The sequence below is a fragment of the Sphaeramia orbicularis genome, chromosome 3 (genome assembly GCF_902148855.1).
Source record: "Sphaeramia orbicularis chromosome 3, fSphaOr1.1, whole genome shotgun sequence".
Taxonomy (NCBI): Eukaryota; Metazoa; Chordata; class Actinopteri; order Kurtiformes; family Apogonidae; genus Sphaeramia; species Sphaeramia orbicularis.
Window position 1 is genome coordinate 15,296,943 of NC_043959.1, and position 19,735 is coordinate 15,316,677.

The 19,735-nt window shown below is 39.8% G+C and overlaps 2 protein-coding genes across 7 annotated transcripts; both read right to left on the bottom strand.

Moving 5' to 3' along the window:
* Window positions 1-1,329: 1,329 nt before the first annotated feature.
* LOC115410649 (uncharacterized) lies at window positions 1,330-10,798 on the bottom strand. Of its 6 annotated transcripts, XM_030122408.1 has the most exons (9): window positions 9,838-9,863; window positions 9,646-9,685; window positions 7,603-7,718; window positions 4,593-4,708; window positions 4,405-4,465; window positions 4,108-4,171; window positions 3,454-3,516; window positions 3,263-3,337; window positions 1,330-2,202 (listed from the first exon to the last, which is right to left on the bottom strand). In XM_030122408.1, the coding sequence occupies exons 3-9, from the start codon at window positions 7,609-7,611 to the stop codon at window positions 1,958-1,960; spliced, it is 633 nt and encodes a 210-aa protein (XP_029978268.1). In that variant the 5' UTR covers window positions 7,612-7,718; window positions 9,646-9,685; window positions 9,838-9,863; the 3' UTR covers window positions 1,330-1,957. The 6 variants fall into 6 exon arrangements, with proteins under 6 accessions (XP_029978268.1, XP_029978260.1, XP_029978251.1 ...); XM_030122400.1 differs by lacking the exon at window positions 9,838-9,863 and having other exon boundaries at window positions 9,646-9,806; XM_030122391.1 differs by lacking the exons at window positions 7,603-7,718; window positions 9,646-9,685; window positions 9,838-9,863 and adding an exon at window positions 10,139-10,798.
* A 3,023-nt stretch (window positions 10,799-13,821) lies between these two features.
* On the bottom strand, window positions 13,822-16,944 carry LOC115413453 (membrane progestin receptor beta-like). The gene is made up of 6 exons (XM_030126315.1): window positions 16,826-16,944; window positions 15,992-16,271; window positions 15,804-15,916; window positions 15,156-15,312; window positions 14,884-15,084; window positions 13,822-14,133 (listed from the first exon to the last, which is right to left on the bottom strand). The coding sequence occupies exons 2-6, from the start codon at window positions 16,244-16,246 to the stop codon at window positions 13,822-13,824; spliced, it is 1,038 nt and encodes a 345-aa protein (XP_029982175.1). The 5' UTR covers window positions 16,247-16,271; window positions 16,826-16,944.
* Between the last annotated feature and the right edge of the window lie 2,791 nt (window positions 16,945-19,735).

The following is a 19,735-nucleotide window of genomic DNA, read 5'->3' on the forward strand; positions in this document are numbered from 1 at the left end:
TAACCTTTAGTTTCAACTCAGTGGAAAATGAAGTTAAATTAAACAGCATTTCTACTCAATTCAACATCAATAACCTGCACATTATGATCATGTTTAGTTTCATTCAAGTTTTCATTCAATTTTTGATCAGTTTTTTCGTTCAGTTTTTGTTCATTTTCATTCACAGTTTTTTTATATCTTTTTTTCCTTCACTTTTTGTTCCGTTTCTTCAGTTTTTGATCTTCTTTAAAAATTTTTGTTCACTTTCTTCGGTTTTTGTTCATTTTCTTCAGTTTTTGATCTTTTTTTTTTTTTTTAATTTTTGATCAGTTTCTTTAGTTTTTGTTCATTTTGAGCGTTTCCTCCTCTGACTCTGCAGAAACCAGATAATATATATAATATCACATATAACATTTAGTTTGTAACAACTACAACAGTTAAAGTTCAGAACATTTTGACTCCATTTCCCATTAAACCTGCAGATTATTTTAGAATCACTGAGATCATCTGCAGGTTCAGTCATGTCACAGAAGTTTCTCTTTTCAAAATCATGTATTTTCTTCTAAACACATCCAAAGCTGAAATAGATTCAGTTTATTATGACAAAGCAGAACAGCAGATCTGTTGAAACATTATGAGAACCTGTGACTTTCGTTCCTTTTCACTGGTGTTAATGTCCATCCTGTGGCGCCCTCTGGTGGCTTCTGCAAGTGTTGACGTTAGTGGAAACCACAGGATTCCCTGTAAAAATACACTGAAGTGTTTTAAACATGTGTGAAAAACAGTGGGACACAGGGTTTATGGTTGAGTTTGGACATGGACATGAATGGTCCAGGACCACTCTGATCCAGCACATGAACAGGTTCCCAAACGTCCAAAAACAGGTGTCTTTTATACAGAGCAATAAAACAACTGCATGGTCTGATTATATGAACCCTCCAGCAGGTAGAACGTCCACGCAAGTGATAGACGGACAGATGGACCGTCCAAATTCTAAAACCTGTCTTAAATGTGTGAAACTTAACTTTATTTGCAAATAAAATGTCCTTTGACCCAGAAAGGCCCCGAGCCATGGTTTGGAACCACCATGATCTGATTTACATTAACTAGTAGTTCAAGTCATCATGTCTGACGTCCATCTGTCACAGTATGTCCTCATCTGTCCTCATGTATCCTCGTATGTCCTCATGCATCCTCATATGTCCTAGTCTGTCTTCATGCGTCCTCATATGTCCTTGTCTGTAGGGTTAGGGTTGATGCATCCTCATATGTCCTTGTCTGTAGGGTTAGGGTTGATGCATCCTCATATGTCCTTATATGTCCTCGTCTGTCCTCATGCATCCTCATACGTCCTAGTCTGTCTTCATGCATCCTCATATGTCCTAGTCTGTCCTCATGCATCCTCATGTGTCCTTATATGTCCTCGTCTGTCCTCATGCACCCTCATACGTCCTAGTCTGTCTTCATGCATCCTCATATGTCCTCATATGTCCTAGTCTGTCCTCATGCATCCTCATATGTCCTCGTCTGTCCTCATGCATCCTCATATGTCCTAGTCTGTCTTCATGCATCCTCATATGTCCTCGTCTGTCCTCATGCATCCTCATATGTCCTAGTCTGTCCTCATGCATCCTCATATGTCCTCGTCTGTCCTCATGCATCCTCATATGTCCTCGTCTGTCTTCATGCATCCTCATATGTCCTCGTCTGTCTTCATGCATCCTCATATGTCCTTATATGTCCTAGTCTGTCCTCATGCATCCTCATATGTCCTCGTCTGTCTTCATGCATCCTCATATGTCCTCATGCATCCTCATATGTCCTAGTCTGTCTTCATGCATCCTCATGCATCCTCATCTGTCCTCATACATCTTCATCTGTCCTCATCTGTAGGGTTAGGGTTGATGCATCCTCATATGTCCTTGTCCATCCTCATCTGTCCTCATCAGTCCTTATTCTTCTCATCTGTCATCCGTCCTCATCCGTCCAGTTCTGCCATCCTGTTGGGCAGTGGAGGGGACACCTCGTCCACCTTGTCCACCTGTGCGTTCTCAGGTGAGTGGTGAGGGGGTGTGGCTTGTCGTTCCCTTTTGCCCACTTGTGCATACACTGACTGTCCGTTTAAATCCACGTCAGCCGATCTTCTGTCATCGTGATTGGACGATGCATTGGCATCCATGCTACCACGTCCTATATAGTGGTAGATGTGGGTGGAGTCTGGCTCTGTAGAGACATGACATATAAGGACATTTGAACTTTACTTACACATTTTTGAACATTTGTGTTAATGTTTAATTTTTTCCACCACTTTTAAAAATCATACTTTTCCTATTTTTTAAAAAACATTTTTCATCTTTTTCATTCTTTTCTTTGTTAGATTTCTTCTTTCTTCCAGATGTTTCACTGACTTTTCTTCATTTGACTAATTATTCATCATTTTCAGCGCTGGGAGTAACGTGTTACAAAAGTAATCCATTACAGTAATAGATTACTTTTTGCTGTCATGCAGTAGTGTAATGCATTACTGATATTTTCTCGGTACATGTTCATTAGCGCTTGCGTTAAAACACACTTTTCGCCCATAATTTAACTGCTCAAATGAAAAAAACAAAAACCAGCCAGACTGTGAGACCTGAAGGAATCAATCATGCGTCAGTAAAGTTCTACTTCCTGTTGGTATTCAGCCAATGGGTGAAGACGGCAGAAGAAAGTCCATTGTCCACATGGACGTATGTTCATGACTAACCCTAACCGATTCATTACTGAAGTTAGTTAGCATGTTAGCATGACCCCTGTGATCAGCAATGACAAGGGACGCTAACGTTTCTGAGACTAGTGCGAATTCTGTATTGATGGTCGATTTCCCTAGCAGTGTCCTTAACCCTGCCCCCTGTTTGAACATGGACAATGCTGAATAAATGTAAGCGTTCCTTCTGGGATTGGAACATCGTAGACCGTAGTATTACTTGCTGGGCTAACCATCCACATGGACTTCAGGACGCTATGTATGGGTATGGGGGGGGGGGGGGGTGTTCTAATGCACATGCTCCATTTATGAGGAGAGTCTGTCTGGGAGTCCAAAGTAACACAGGAGTCATGGAGCGCATTACATTTCACAGACAGTAATAGTATTAAGTGAGGAACTACTGTTAAGAAACTAGTAATCTGTAATAGATTACAGTTTGGAAGGAGCTTGCACCCCACTGGTTCTGTTTTCTTCTGTTTTTTTGCATCTTTATAAATCCTTCTTCATTTTGTCTGTTTTCTGTCTGTTTTTGGTCACCTTGGTCCACTGGCGCCCCCAGGTGGCTCCTCCAGGGGGTGAACGTCACCGTGGTTTCCTCCTCTGGACTGGACTCTGCACACAAACATAAGGGAGAGCAGATGGAGGAATCGTGGGAAACTGAGTCCTTTTATTTATTTTGTTTTTAACTGGGATTTGCTGTCTTTTTCTCATCCACAAATTAACGGTACCTCCTGTGGCATCGGAGGAACTTCCTGTTTTGCCAATCGCTGCGCAGCCATTGGTCCGAACATCTGGAACAAACACAATTATCACAATTAACCATATTTTAGCCTCATTAACATGATAAAACCTCATAATTAATAAACATGGATATTGGAGCAGATGAACCGTAAAAGTACAGGAAAAGTCCTGAACACAGAAGGTCCACTGTTCTGCTGTTGGTGTCATTCATGGAAAAAAGAAAGTCATCACAAAATTATATATATATATATATATATATATGTATATATATATATATATATATATATATATATATATATATATATATATATATATATATAATAGACTGTAGTTCAGCTCCAGATGAACATCCAAACCAACAAAGACCAGGTTTAATAAAACAAAAAACAGTTTTTTATTATTATTATTATTAGTAGTAGTAGTAGTAGTAGTAGTAGTAGCAGTATTATCATTATTATTATTATTACATGTTCAAAGTCCCAGATGAAATCATCTGTCAACTGTTCAAATCTGTCCATTAATGATGTCATGAGATGAAGAACAGATATGTCAGACTTTTATTGAAAATCTGAACAGATGAATGAACTGAAAACAGTTGGACTGACAGACGGTTATGAAGGCTTCACTGTTACAACACTCACCTTTCTCATCATTCCGAATGTCAGTGATCATCGGATTCTCTCTCACAGCATCTTCCAGCCTCACCTGTCAATCAACCAAAAATTACACCCACCCACCAATCAATCAGAAATCTCACCTGTCAATCAAAACAAACACACCTGTCCATCAACCAATTAAACATCACATCAGTCACTCATTGTGATTTGGTCTGTGATTTACTTTCAGCTGGATTCAGGTCAGGGGTCAGAGGTCAGGGGTCAGAGGTCAGGGGTCAGAGGTCGGAGATCAGGGGTCGGAGGTCAGAGGTCATCTCTTACCACTTTGATGAGAGTGGATGGATGTTTGTCCAGACCAGATTCTTGCAGCTCAAACGAACGTCTGAAAGTGACAAACAGGTGAAACCATGAACACAGGCTGAACTTTGACCTTTGGTTTGTCAGAACAAACCCAGTTACGGTCACATGGTCCATCCTGAACCTGATCACATCTATAGACTGTTCTCCACCTTTTGCAGTCGCTGCACAGAGCCGTGATGAAGATGGCGAGAAGGAGGAGGATGACGGCGCTGATGACCCCCGACGACAGGACGACCTCCGCTGTGATGACCGCCATCGTCCCAGACTGAGAACAGACAGGTGAGACGGGAGCCAATCAGGTCATTCACAGAGCGTTTACAACCTAGCCCCACCCCTGACAGAATGGCCATGCCCTCAGTAGATGGTCAACCTGGCCCCACCCTCAGCTAACAGCTGATTGGTGGACCTCACCCTCTGCGTTTTGCTGTTTGGTTCCATGTTTACAGTCGGTGTCATTTTTCTGTTCTTTTTCTGTTTATAAATTTAAACAGTTAAAGGTTAAAGAGACTTTCGTCCCCAGTTTTTCTTCAGATCTGTCAAATCTCGGTCATATCTGAAGTATCACCAATCTGTAAGTCTGTCTGTAAATTGTTCCATTCTGAATTTTGTCACAACGTGCATTGTGGGAAGTGGAGGTTCGCGCAGTCGCCTGGCAGCGGAACTAAACACCACATGGTAACAGCTGAAGCTCCGCCTCCCTCCAGCTGTTTCCATGTGGTGTTTGTTTCCACTGCCAAGCGACTGCATGAACCTCCGCTTCCCACAATGCACGTTGTGACAAAATTCCTCAGATGCCGTAGTTACCTCCCGGCTCTGTTTGTGAACACATAGTTTGTTTGTGGTGGAGTACACTAAGAATCTGTTCATGAGGAACAGATTCAGCTGAGGAATGACAGACAGACGAATGGACGAATGAGACTGAGGATATGACTGAGGTTGGACAGATCTGAGGACAAACTGGGACCAAAGCCTACCTCAGCTTTAAAGGAGAATAGTTAACTCAGTCAAAATTCTGTGTTTTACATCCCCACACACACACATACATGCATGCACACACACAAAGTACCTAGCATTAGCATTAGGGGTTAGCATCAGTACAGATAATACATTTAGTATTTGTAGTTAAAATGACCTAAAAGTTGAGTTCTGATGTTAAGGTTCTCATTCTAATTTGTTAGAGATATGGACTAAATTTCTCCATGTGTCATGTGACCACTAGAGGGAGTAGTGAGTTACTCTCAGGATGAGAACCCTAAAGAACCAACTCTCCCAGTCTTGAACAGAAGTGTTCTAATAGTTTTTGTTTTGGATTCAGCTGTAAATGTATGCATGGAGTTGGACGTAAATGTCAGCGTCTCTAATACACGGGTCAGTTGGATTCACAGGATTATGAAGGTACACAGTTATAATGGGATGCTCTTATCGTTGCTAAGTTTCCGTTTGTTGATCTGTGGTTGACTAAACTGTGACAGTTCTGTTTGTTGGATTCTAACAGATCTTTAGTTCAGTTACTGATGACACAAACAAACACAAAACACAGCTAAGCTAGCAGAGCTAAGCTAACAGAGGGTATTAATGGTTTTACTGAGGCTGTTTTAGTCTAAAAACAGAGCTAAGCTAACGGAGCTAAGCTAACAGAGGGGGGTTAGTAGTTTTACTGAGGCTGTTTTAGTCTAAAAACAGAGCTAAACTTACAGAGCTAAGCTAACAGAGAGGATTAGTGGTTTTACTGAGGCAGTTTTAGTCTAAAAACAGAGCTAAGCTAACAGAGCTAAGTTAACAGAGGGGATTAGTAGTTTTACTGAGGCAGTTTTAGTCTAAAAACAGAGCTAAGCTAACAGAGCTAAGCTAACAGAGGGGATTAGTAGTTTTACTGAGGTTGTTTTAGTCTAAAAATAGAGCTAAGCTAACAGAGCTAAGCTAATGGCTAAGCTAACAGAGCTATAATTCAGTAGTTGTCACCTTCGCCCAGTATTTTCCAGTCTGTGACCTTTCAACTCTGTACAGTTCTGAGTTTTCTTCACAGTTTCATTTTTCAGCTGACTGGTTTTTGGAACCTGATAATAATTAAAATCCAAACAAATAGACGCTAACCAACAAACATAATGTCAGGTTTGTTGGAGTTCATTCAACTCTGATAGAACAGATCACAGCAGATGTCACATCAGGTCATTTCACTCATTAGTGTTCCAACACAACCTACACTGTTTGTACATTTGCATTTTATGGATTCCATATAAAAATAATGACAGTCATATGTAAAGAAGACTCAGCAACAGGTCAAAGGTCACACCTGGGCTTTTATACATGAACAAAGATCACATGTTCAATTGAACCTCAAACATATGAAATGTGCGATTATTATGTTCTTATAATTAGAGCAATTAAAGTTTTTATAGAACAACAAACTCCATGTTTATTCCAGTGGACAATGTTTGTTTGTTTATTTGTTTGTTTGTTGTCAGTTTATTTACATGGCTTATTATTATTATTATTATTATTATTATTATTATTATTATTATTATTATTATTATTATTATTATTGTATGTTTAGTCTTGCTGTTGACATGTTTTCTGTTGACATTGTTTTACACTGGGGTGTCCAACATTAGGCCTGTGGACCTAAAGCAGCCGCCAAAGGGTCCAATCTGACCCATGAAGTTCAAAAATGACACTGAAGATATGAACAAATGATTGAGATCATGAGTTGGGCCGACCAGTAAAAATAATGACATAATAACTTATAAATAATCACAAATACAAACTTCTATCTTTGTTCAAGTGTAAAAAAAAAAAAAAAAAGCTAAATTACATGAAAATGTTTACATTTACAAACTAGCCTTTACACAAAACTAACCAAACTGAAGTGTGTTCATATAAACAGTGTAACTGGACTAATATTGTGTCTGTTTGTGTGTGTTTCTTTGATCTGTACGTTCTAATGAACATGAATAAATGATAAACTGACTGAATATTGGTCCCATTACGCTCATTTATCTGAATAAAGGTCCGATGTGCATCCAATTTTTAAAGGATCATTTTTGAATGTAAATATTTTCATAATGACATGCTATTATTTTCATGTTTTATTTGTTTGACTTATTTCTGATCATATTAATCTGTATTTAAGATGATTTAACAGATGAAGATGGAATGAACCTCAAACATCAGCAGATGAAATCGAGGCTTCGTCTGTGTTTATTTAGTGTAGTCGATGCGTCGTCATCAGATTCCTGTAGGTTTAGTTTGTGTTCACATCATCCAGATACTGCATCCTGTCAAAAACACACTACATTTATCACATTTATCACATTTATCACGTTTACCACATTTACCACATTTATCGAATTTACCACATTTATCATGTTTACCACATTTATCGAATTTACCACATTTATCACAATTACCATATTTATCACATTTATCACATTTACCACAGTTACTACATTTACCATATTTATCACATTTCAAGGTTCAAGGTTCAAGGTTACATTATTTATACCCGTGGGTAGATTTGCTTTGCAGGCGAGGTGATTGCTTTTGGCATTACAGCAAGACATACATTGAACCTGTTAGGCAGGTACTTGATTGAGCTTCCAGACAGGACAAGAAGTGCTCAGTGTTCCACCATTCATCAGTATAGCAGCATGGATAAGTAAAAAAATAAAATAAATAAATCAGATCAAATAAATTAAAACAAGACGCAATAAAACACAATAAAAACCCAGAGAAGATAACAACAGTCTGAGATAAAAAAAAACCAGGATAAGAACATAAAATTAAAAAATTTGAAGTCACAATAATAATAAATAGAGCAAAGAGATAGGATAAATAACTAAAACAAATTAATAAAGTGCAATGTCACTATTTCTTCTTGAGCTCAGTGACAGCGACAGGAACAAAGCTGCTTTTATAAATGCTGTGTCCTGCACCTGGGGACTAAAAACCTCCGTCCAGAGGAAAGGAGCTGAAATTCACCTCGTAAAGGATGGGAGTCATTACTAAGAGTTGATGAAGCCATCCTCTGGACCTGTTTAGTGTACAGGGAGGCGGGACAAGACTGGGACTCACCAATCAGGCGACTGGACCATCTGACTATTTGATCCAGTGAGTTTTTCTTTGCAACTGAGGTCTGACCGAACCACGCCACCAGGCAGAAAGATAAAACAGACTCAATAAAGGAATGACTAAATAAAGTTAAAATGGTTCGGTCCATGTGGAAGTGTGCCAGTTTTCAGAGGCAGTAAAGGCGCTGACCACCCTTTCTACACACAGATCTGCAGTTTTCATTAAAACTCAGTTTTTCATTGATTATAGTCCCAAGGTATCTGTATGATTGCACTTGCTCTATAGTCTGACCTTTAATTAAAGTGACTCTGTGCCTGTCCTGTTGTTTTCTAAAATTGATGACCATATCTTTTGTTGTAGATACGTTCAGGTGAAGGTAGGACTCCTCACACCACTGGACAAAGTCATCAATGACAGGGCCATGACTGGTCTCCCCCTCTTTGACTAGGTTGACTATAAGTGAGTCATCGGCATATTTAATGATGGCCCTGTTTTCATATTTACTCTGACATATTTGTGTAGAGAATGTATTATAGTGGTGACAGGACACAGTCTTGAGGAGAACCAGTGGAGGAGAACGCTGGGTCGGACAAAACCCCATTTATCCTCACTCTTTGTGACCTGTCCGTTAAAAAGTCTAAAATCCTGCCCATCAGATTTTTACTGATTTTAAACTGTTCTAAAAGCCTTTTGGTTAAAATGTGGGGCTGGATTGTGTTAAAAGCAGAGGAGAAGTCTATAAATAAAAGCCTTGCAGATGCCCCTTTACCCTCCACATGTTTAAAAATCATGTTTAAGAGTCATTTATCACATTTATCACATTCAATGTGTTTTAGCTCTAAGAAAACACAAAGTAAAACCAGGCCTGTTTAAAACCAGGCTCCATGTCAAAGCAGAGAAAGAGATCTGAGTAAATACGACCCAACTGTTCTAAATAATAAACATCACTGACATGTTGATGTTAATGTTTGTTCCTTCTCGTCTTTTATTGCTAATATTTAAAACAGTAAACAATAAAATACTTCATTGTACATTAATGAAATGTTCTCGTCGTATTTAACCCACATAAAGAGTGAATATGTGAACATTAAATCCTGTTTGTTTTAAACTCTGGAATAATGTGTAAAGTCTTACCTCAAACAGACGCAGTTCAGCTTCAGTTTGGGTCCAAGGACTGTGTGTGTGTGTGTGTGTGTGTGTGTGTATGTGTGTGTGTGTGTGTGTGTGTGTTTGTACGGTGAATGGAGTTAGAGATAGTAGAGTTAGAATTATTAGAGTTAGTAGAGTTAGAGTTAGTAGAGTTAAAGTTAATAGAGTAAAACTTACAGTTAGTAGAGTTAGGCAGGAACTCATGGAACAAACAGTGAGCTGGGGGACGTCCTTAGACACACACACACACAGGCCACGCCCACACACACACACACACCAGCCACACCCACACTTACACACTGACACACACGCACACACAAAAACCAGCCACACCCACACACTGGAAACACCAGTGGATTTTGTCTTTTGTATCTTATTATTTCTTATTATTTTTTTCTTATTTATTTATTTATTTAATTCTATTATTTTATAGTCAAAATCAGATGATGACTGAAAATCCAAAGAACAGATGGTTGACCTTCAGATGCATCCAAACTGGAACATGGAGGAGAAGGTCCAGATGTATAAAAGACAAGGAGGAAAAGGGAAAAGAAGTCCTTCAGTCAAACCCAGAAGAACAATGTTTTTAACCCTTTAGAGTCAAAAGTCCAATGATTTGGTGAAAAAAGAATCATCCAGTTCATGAATAATGACAATAAACTGCACAATATTTAGATTTTATTGGCTAAAGTGATTGTATTATTATTTTATGACTATATTTATGATGAAGACTCTTTTGTTTTTAGATCAAATGTTTCTTTTATGTTGAATTGATGCTTTCTTTTCTTCTTCTCTTCTTTCTAGTGTGTTTTGAATGGCGGTTTGTCATGTCAGTGCTTGAACTAGAACAAGGTGAAGCTTTTATTCACATCCGTTTGGACTGAACTGTGTCCACTTGGACACTGGTTTTCATCCTATTATTTCATTACTTCCTTTCATTTGAGTTTTTACTGAACTGTGTCATCGTGGACGCTGGTTTTCATCCTATTTACCGTCGTATTAACGTGTCGTTCACCTTCCAGGACTTTAAACTGTGCAAACAGTGATTAAAGCTGCAACACTGTTTGATTAAAGCCTCAGCAGTTTTTATTCTTTAACTCTTTAACTGCCTCTCCTCCTCCTCCTCCTCCTCTTCCTCTTCCTCCTCCTCCTTGTCCTCTTCCTCTTCCTCCTCCTCCTTGTCCTCTTCCTCTTCCTCCTCCTATCCACTTCCTTGTCCTCCTCCTCCTCTTCCTCCTCCTCCTCCTCTCCTCCTCCTTGTCCTCCTCCTCTTCCTCCTCCTCCTGTCCTCCTCCTGTCCTCCTCCTCGTCCTCCTCCTCCTCTTCCTCCTCCTCCTGTCCTCCTCCTGTCCTCCTTCTTGTCCTCCTCCTCCTCTCCTCCTCGGGGCTGTGCAGGTGTTTTTGTTCGGTGTTTTTTCCTCCCCTTTCCGTCCTCTGTCCAGGAGCAGCTGCAGATCACAGACCATGAAACCTTCAACTGAAACTGGACTTTATCTGAAACTCCTCCCAAACACTGAAACCCACAAGTTCAGCTTCACTGACAGAGCACACACCTGTGACGGACAGATAACACAACCACTAAGAATCATGGGAAATATCACCAGTACAACTAAAACAGGGCTGTCAAACATATGACCCATGGACTAAAACCGGACATAGAAGGGTCCACATGATGATTTAAACTGAGTTTAATAATGGTACATCACACCAATATATAATGACATATATAAATACAAATAAATACATATAAATAATGACATATATAAATATGTAAATACATATAAATAATGTCACATATAAATATATAAATACATAAAAATAATGACATATATAAATATATAAATAAACATAAATAATGACAAATATAAACATAGAAATACATATAAATAATGACACAAAATATATAAATACATATGAATAATGACATATATAAATTTATGCATATAAATAATGACACATATAAATATATAATTACATATGAATAATGACACAACATATATAAATACATATAAATAATGACACCACACACACACACACACACACACACACACACACACACACACACACACACATATATATATATATATATATATATATATATATATATATATATATATATATATATATATATATATATATATATATATACACACATATACATATATACATATATATATATACATATATATAGGTGAATAATTACATATAAATATATAAATGCATATAAATAATGACACAAAAATATATAAATACATATCAATAATGACACATATAAATATACAGTATAATTACATATCAATAATGAGACAAAATATATAAATGCATATAAATAATGACATATATAAATATATAAATACATATCAATAATGACAGCTCCAACAACTTGTCATTGTTTTACAGCAAAAGAAAACTATCCATGTGTCTCTGTCCTCAGTCCTGTGGGACTATCTTTGAATGAATGAATGAATGAATTAATTAATTAATTAATAATAAACATAAACACAACAACCCATAAATAAATAATAAACATAAATGTGATAACCTATAAATAAATAATAAACATTAACATAAACATAAAAACCTATACAAAACCCCACATTTGTCTCTGTTTTAGTCCAAAAATGACCAAAATATTAAATTATGAAAATATTTACATTTGCAGACTATCATTTAACAATAAAATGTGAACAACTTCAACAAATATAAACACACAACGGCGTATGAGCACCACATCAGAAAAACAGAAACATTTGTCATCACAAGAATAAAGTCGTAATATTTTCAGAATAAAGTCATAGTTTGAAAAAAAAAAAAAGATAATTTAATGGAAATAATGTCATACTTTGATGAGATTTAAGTCATAATATTTTGAAAATAGATTCACAATAGTGATAAAAAGTCATAATTTTGACATTGTCAGCCTTTAGTCAGTTCAGTCATTTACTCAAAATCTGTTCAGTTCATATGACAAAACAAACCCAAACGTGTATGAACTGTCTTCAAAGTCCTTCCACTAATGCTAATATGTTGATGGTGGGCAGAGCTAATAGTCTCAGTATTTGGTGGGCGGTGCTAACAGGCTCAGTATTTGGCCTTTTTTGCGTAAACCTAAATGAAAGTAGAACCTCACAGAATGTTCCAGTTCTACGTTATGGAACCAGTGGGTACGACTGTATTCTGTAAATTAGGATATTTTCCACCTGTTTTTAAATTATTATTCGTCTAATATTCTGACTCTTTTTGTATTGAACTTTAATTCTCATGAAACTACATGTTTGATCAGTATATTTGACGTCTTTATTCTGGTTGTGTTGTTACTGTGGTATGTGGCGCTAACACGCTGCCATAGACAGTGAACCTGAATTAAAGTCTTTGTTCATTCCTCTGTGTTTATCTAGAATCTGATCCTCCTCTTTACCTCCTACTGTGGATTAATCCGCTGCTATAAATAGTCCCAGTGTAACTGAATATGTCCACCTGTTTCCTGAGTGAAACTTGACATGAAAACAGAAAAATGAAAGGATGGTTGAAAACAGAAGAATGGAAGGATGGTTTAAACATTTCAGTTTATTTTTCTGTTGAACAAACTGAACTGTGTCGAATCTGAACAGAACTAGTCTGAGATTTAATAGAAAATAAAGGATCTGGAACCAGGAAACAGTTCAAACACACAAACAGAAACAGATTAAAACACAATAAAACTGAATAAAACACAATAAAATCTAATGTTTGAGTTCAACTAAAGACATGAAATCAAACACAGACACAATAAATATATATGAAATATTAGAGAAAGAAAGAGAGAGAGAGCGAGGGAGAGAGAGAGACAGCGAGAGAGAGGCAGAGACATAGAGAGACAGAAAGAGAGAGAGAGAGACAGAGAGAGAAACGAAGAAACAGGGTTTAGATTCAGATACACACACACACACGCATATACACACTGATGATGTCACAGGACCCACTGATGATGTCACTACTCAGGTGGAGTCAGAGCTCCTCCTCCCCTACTTCCACTTCCATCTCCTCTTCTTCCTCTTTTTTCTTCCTCCTCTTCCTCTTTTTTCTTCCTCCTCCCCCTCTTCCTTCTCCTCCTCCTCCTCCTCCTCTTCCTCTTTTTTCTTCCTCCTCCTCCTCCTCTTCCTTTGTTTTCTTCCTCCTCCTTCATCTCTGCTCCTTCATCATCCAGGTGTGATTGCGCCTCCTCATGGAGAACGCTGTCATGACGCAGCACATCACCAAACAGGGGAAGGAGGTGCAGGCCACCAGGAGGCGCTCCTCGCCGAAGCGTCGTACCAGGGCCTGACGGCGCCACAGGAAGTCTGAGAACAGCGCCTCCTGCTGGACCAGCGTCCACAGGGACCGGAGGAGGAGGGACAGCTGACAGCTGTGGCCAATGACGTCAAAGCGACCGGGACAGAAACATTCAGGAACAGGAAACAAGGAGAAGAAGGAGGCCAGAAGAAACAGCACCACCTGGAGGAGAACAGATGCCATGACAGGTGAGAATCAAACACAGACACAGCTGGAGAACAGAGCAGAACAGAACAGAATAGACCAGACTAGAACAGACCAGAACAGAACAGACCAAACCAGACTGGACTAGACTAGACCAGAGCAGAACATACAGTCCAAACACTGGTACTGACAGTCTGTGGAGGGGACTGTAATTACAGGGTATTAGGTCTGGATTAGACCTTTAACCTGGTTCCACTACTGACTATGTTGTAATGTTTAGAACGGAACAAAATTCAACTAAATCTCAACCGATGATGCCTCATTTAAGGGTACAAACCTGTGAGTTTCACAACATTTACTTTATTAGTTTGTGGATAAAATACATCAGGTTACATTGAGCTGAAACAGGTTTTTACTTTATTTTATTTTTGAACATCAATGTAATAACCGATGGAAAGGACCAGTTGTGTGACCAGTCATGTGACCTCAGGTAGAAGTCCCATTAGCCTCTATCATTTTTTCACTCATTACGTTTAATTGTTCACAAATAGTGTAAATAAACTCAACTGGAGAACCTAAGTTTTGTAACAGGTATCAGATGAATATTTGGACAAAAGGTTTAATGTGGACACGTTCATGTGTTTCATACAAACTGGATCCAGTGGGACTGAAAGGGTTAAACCAACCAGTTTAAGACCAGTCTGAACCACCTGACACAGTCCACCTTAAATATGCTCCATTTTCAGTCTGTGTAGGAAAGCGCTCCACCTGCAGGACGTGCAGCGGGACCGCAGGGCTGCCGGTCAAGCCGCAGTTGGACAGACGGTGGACGACGGGGTTGATGTCCAGCAGGTAGGCCACGCCCACTGAGATCGCCTGTGGCAGGTACAGACGCCGGAAATGCAGCTTGGTGAAGCAGCAGGTGGCGCAGCACGACCATGCCAGGATGAAGGCGAGTGGGAGGAAGACCTGCAAAGGACGACACTGTCAGGACACCAGACCACCACCACCCGACAGCGTCATGACAGGACAACACCCACCTGTCCCAGCATGCTTTGGGCCCAGGCGGCGTCGGAGCTGTACAGACACAGAGCCAGAGCGGCACCATACTGGTAGATGGCCATGCTCACATAGACCAGGAAGGACAGCAAATAGTGGGTGTCCTCAGACTCAGACTGCAACAGCTGGGCGGCGCCACTGGATAACAAACACAACCACAACAGAGTATGACGCCAGCTATGCACACAACATGTATGAACGGACAACTCCGCCCCTTTTGTCCAAATATAGTCACCTCCATCTCAAAATATACAACATGGCAGTGGTTAAGTAGGCCACACCCCCTGATTAAATACAGTCTATGAGTAGATTTATATAAATATATAATAACTCTTTTTATGACTCAGGGGCGTGTCCTAATATTTGCATCCAATGAAAAGCTATGCAGACAACATGTACCAGCTCCAAGGGGGGTTACATTGTAGTCAACCAATCATAGCAGGGCGCGGAATCCTACATAGATTCCTGCTCTTATAGTAAACATGCTAAGGCTAACAGTAGCATGCCAGCCACTTCCTGTTGACTTGAAGAGACTTTCACATTCTGCTTTTGTCATAAAATAACCAATAATTATGTATCAAAGAGGAACCAGTGGGCGGAGCAGATGACCCCACCCCCGCTGAACTCACCTGCAGCTCAGGTACGTGAGCGCAGACAGGAGGTAGAGGACCAGAGGTGTGGAGGACACATCCACGGAGACGCCCTGGCCTTCAGGACCCTGCAGCCGGACACCCAGGACACCCTGAGGATGAGGAGGTCAACGGTCAGTCAGACAGAGGTGGGGCCTACAGAGGCGGGGCTTACAGCGTGTACATACCCCTCCCTGGAGGACAGTGAACAGCAGGAAGCGGGTGGTGATGCAGGCGGCGGCCAGCAGGGGGCTCCATGTGCTCAGCGTCTGGTTGTGCATCTGGAACAGGCTGAGGACGTAGAACCGGCGCGACAAGCCCACGGGACGGTACCCAGACAGGATGAAAGGCTCCCGGAACAGGGGGGGAACATCCACGTCCCGGACAGTGGCGGGGAGGGAGGGGAGGGCCAGCGAGGGGGCGGCAAATGACACCCAAGGCATGATGGGACAGGAGCCGTCGGAGGAGCTGAAATAGTTCAAAAAAGAGAAATGAGTGAGTTTGACCCCGTGCCATCCTGTCAGAGTGAATGGGCGTGGCTTATGAATGAAAGGGTAATACCACTGACGGCCACTAGAGGCTGTTCACAGAATTACACTGAACAGAACCGTTGGACCGACTGGTTTAGACCCTCTGATACAGACCCGGTTCAGGTTAGTCCACGTTCCACATTCAGACCAAGAAGATCTAAACTGGATCAGAACCAGATTCCACATTCAGACCAGTGTGATCTAAAGTGGATCAGAACCTGGTTCCACATTCAGACCAAGAAGATTTAAACTGGATCAGAACCAGGTTCCACATTCAGACCAGTGTGATCTAAAGTGGGTCAGAACCAGGAAAGTAAGAACAGAATAGAATAGAACAGTACAGAACAGGACAGAGGAATAATGATCATTACAGACATTTATGTGATGTGGAGTGATGCCAAAATCTGGTTTAACGGGAAAAAGGTTTAAACATCATAAAAACAGAAAAAAACAGAATGAACGAAAACCTGAAAAGAAGAAAAACAAACCAACCTGAGTCTGAGTCTATGAGAACAGCTGCAGCGGCATTCTATTCTATTCTATTCTATTCTATTCTATTCTATTCTATTCTATTCTATTCTATTCTATTCTATCCGTTGGTTGTGGTTGTTTCCATCCGTGGTTCTGTCCGTCCTCTGTCCATCCATTGTTCTGTCTGTTCTCCACCGGTCCCTCCCATTGGCCCCTCCCTCTGGCCCCTCCCACTGATTTAACCCTGTCAATGTGTTCTTGTTTCCAGTTAATTGGAGCTGATTTCAGTCTGAAGGAGGTTTGTTTTTGCCAGATGTCATGAGACTCAACGTTCTGCTGAAACACACACACATATACATATATAGGTGGTGTGGGTAGAATGTTTTTTCAGTGGATTACAGCGACACCTTTGGTCTGAATCGTTGATGTTTTTAAAGGACACAGACTCCGTTTCCCATGAGCACTAGCACCTACTGTCATAAGGGCAGAACTGTGTCCAAGGCTGCATTAGTTTTGAAGTTAATGACTGAAGAGTGGATCCTCTTTCCAACTCTGCATTTCTTTTTTCCACACAGTAACTTTCAGGTGCAAAATGACGTTTGAAACGAGACAATAAACAAACTTCATAAAGTCTGTTTGTGTCGTAGTTTAGTAACTGGAGTGAAAACCAAAGTGAAACCACACTGTTAGTCTGACTCCTGCTTCTGTGTGTGTTTTACTCTGGAGTTCCTCAGTGTTCCTCACAGACCGCTGTTTCAGACGGGTCCCAATAATAGACATTTGCTGTAGCTTTAACACAAAGTATTCAGTCCTTTTCCCAAATCACTTCAGTCCTTCTTCATCTTCCTCATTGTGCATTAGTTCAGTTCAGCTCTAGCTGCTTCAGCCTTCTGCATTCACAGTAGAATTCACTGGTAGAATTGTCTTGTTCCTGAAGGACAGTTTAGTATCCAGGCCCCGGCAGGAACATTCAACTCCATCCAGAACCATTTCAGTGGGACCTTCCAAAGCCCTTAGTTTGGACTGAACCAATGCTCCAAATCCAACAGATGAGCCCCGTCACAGAGCTAGCCCTGTGGCAAACACACCAGTGTTTACTAAGTGTTTGACTGAGCTACCAACAGACACTAGAGTCCAATCCAATGTTCCAATGCATCTGTGTGAAGAACAGAAGCATTCTACACCTGTGGAGAAGGAAGAGGGACAACTGCAGCTCTGTTTTCATTCCTTTAACTCTATCCTTAGTTCTATCCATGGGTTCAATGCACAAGTTTACATCTGTTTTAGTCTGTGCTTGTTCCCTCTACCCTTTAGTTTTCTGTTTCTTTCTGCCAGTCCAGCTCCAGTTCCAGTGTCCACCAATACAACCAGGGCCAGATTAACACTTCATTGTACCCTGGGCAACAATATTCAAGGGCCCCATCATCACAACCCCAGGATCCCTATAATCTGACAAAATACAGAATAAGTTCCAGGAATATATGTAAATATACCCCATACTTCAATATCTAACTATCATCAAATGCATTTTGATGTACAAATGTGTAAATGCTCGTAGAACTACAAGTGCACCACTATAGCCTCTTGTCAAGGCCACTCACTTGCATATGATGATATGAAAACAAAACACATTAGCATCAGTATAATCTAAAATTGATCCACTACATTAGAAAGAGAGGGAAGTGTCCTCCATTTTCACAAAAAATAAATAAGAAACCATTTCCAAAGTATCCAGTATATATTTAAGAACACTTTTTGCCAACACAAATGTATTGAATTGTCAGAAAAAGCCCACAGACAAAACACAAACATAATCTGATAGACTCAGATATGAATTTTAACTCTTTCCCCGCCAGAGCATTTTCCAGTGAGTTGGTAGCCAGCGCCAGCCTTTTTGGTCATTTTCACTCATCTTTGGAGGCTCACTGAAAATGTTGTGTTAGGAGTATGTGAACACTGAATACATCAAAAGAAAGAACAGAACTTCGACTTTTAAACACAAAAAACGATTTTATTCTATTTTCATTCGTTCGTGAGATATGAATATTTGAATATTGGTCATTTTCAGGAAAAAAATTAATTTAGAGCAAAAAACTGAGAAAATTGAATTTTTTCAAAGACTGATTTTCAAGATAAAACTGATTTCCTATTTACATTTTTTACTCTTTCTTCTTTACCAACAGTAACACTGTATTCAAAATCACAAAATAAAATAATTATAACAACAATAATAATAACAAACAGCTCTAAGATATCCCATCATTCCACAAAATGTTAATGGAATCCACACCAAACTTTAGACCAAACATCTTCTAAAGCACCAGGTTCCTTCTAAACTTTACACTTTGACATACATCAGTTATAAGTAACAACAAATTAGTTTAGCTTTTTGATATAAACACTTCAATATTCCTCATTTTCACGAAAAAAAGAAACAAATTCACTAAATACTGCAATTTCTGGCCTTTCTTTGGCTGCACCACATCCTCCTGTTGGACCACCTGCTGTGTTTGATCTGTAAATAATTATATGGACATGTAGTTATTTATCTTTGGATGAATATATGTATTTATTTATTTATTTATTTCATACAAAAGCTAAATCCAACAGTGTCTTACCTCTGTCCCTGCTGACATTCTACAGCTGAATCTGTTCTGTGTCCTCAGTCTGAATCTGAACTCACTCTAACAGATGAACACTAGCTGTCCTTTGTCTTGTCCCACGTCTGGATGTCTGTCTTCTCCTTGAATGTCCCCTAGAAATGTCTCTTTTCTCTTCCTCCTGTCTGTCATTTTCTCCGTGTCGCTCCGTGCCCCCCCCCCATCCCATCTCTGTGTCGGACCTGAGCCGCTCCGTGTTTCCCGTGTTCCGTGTCCGTCTCCCTCACCTTCTGTTTCTCCGTTTCTGTCTCTAAATGGTTCTTCTGTAGCT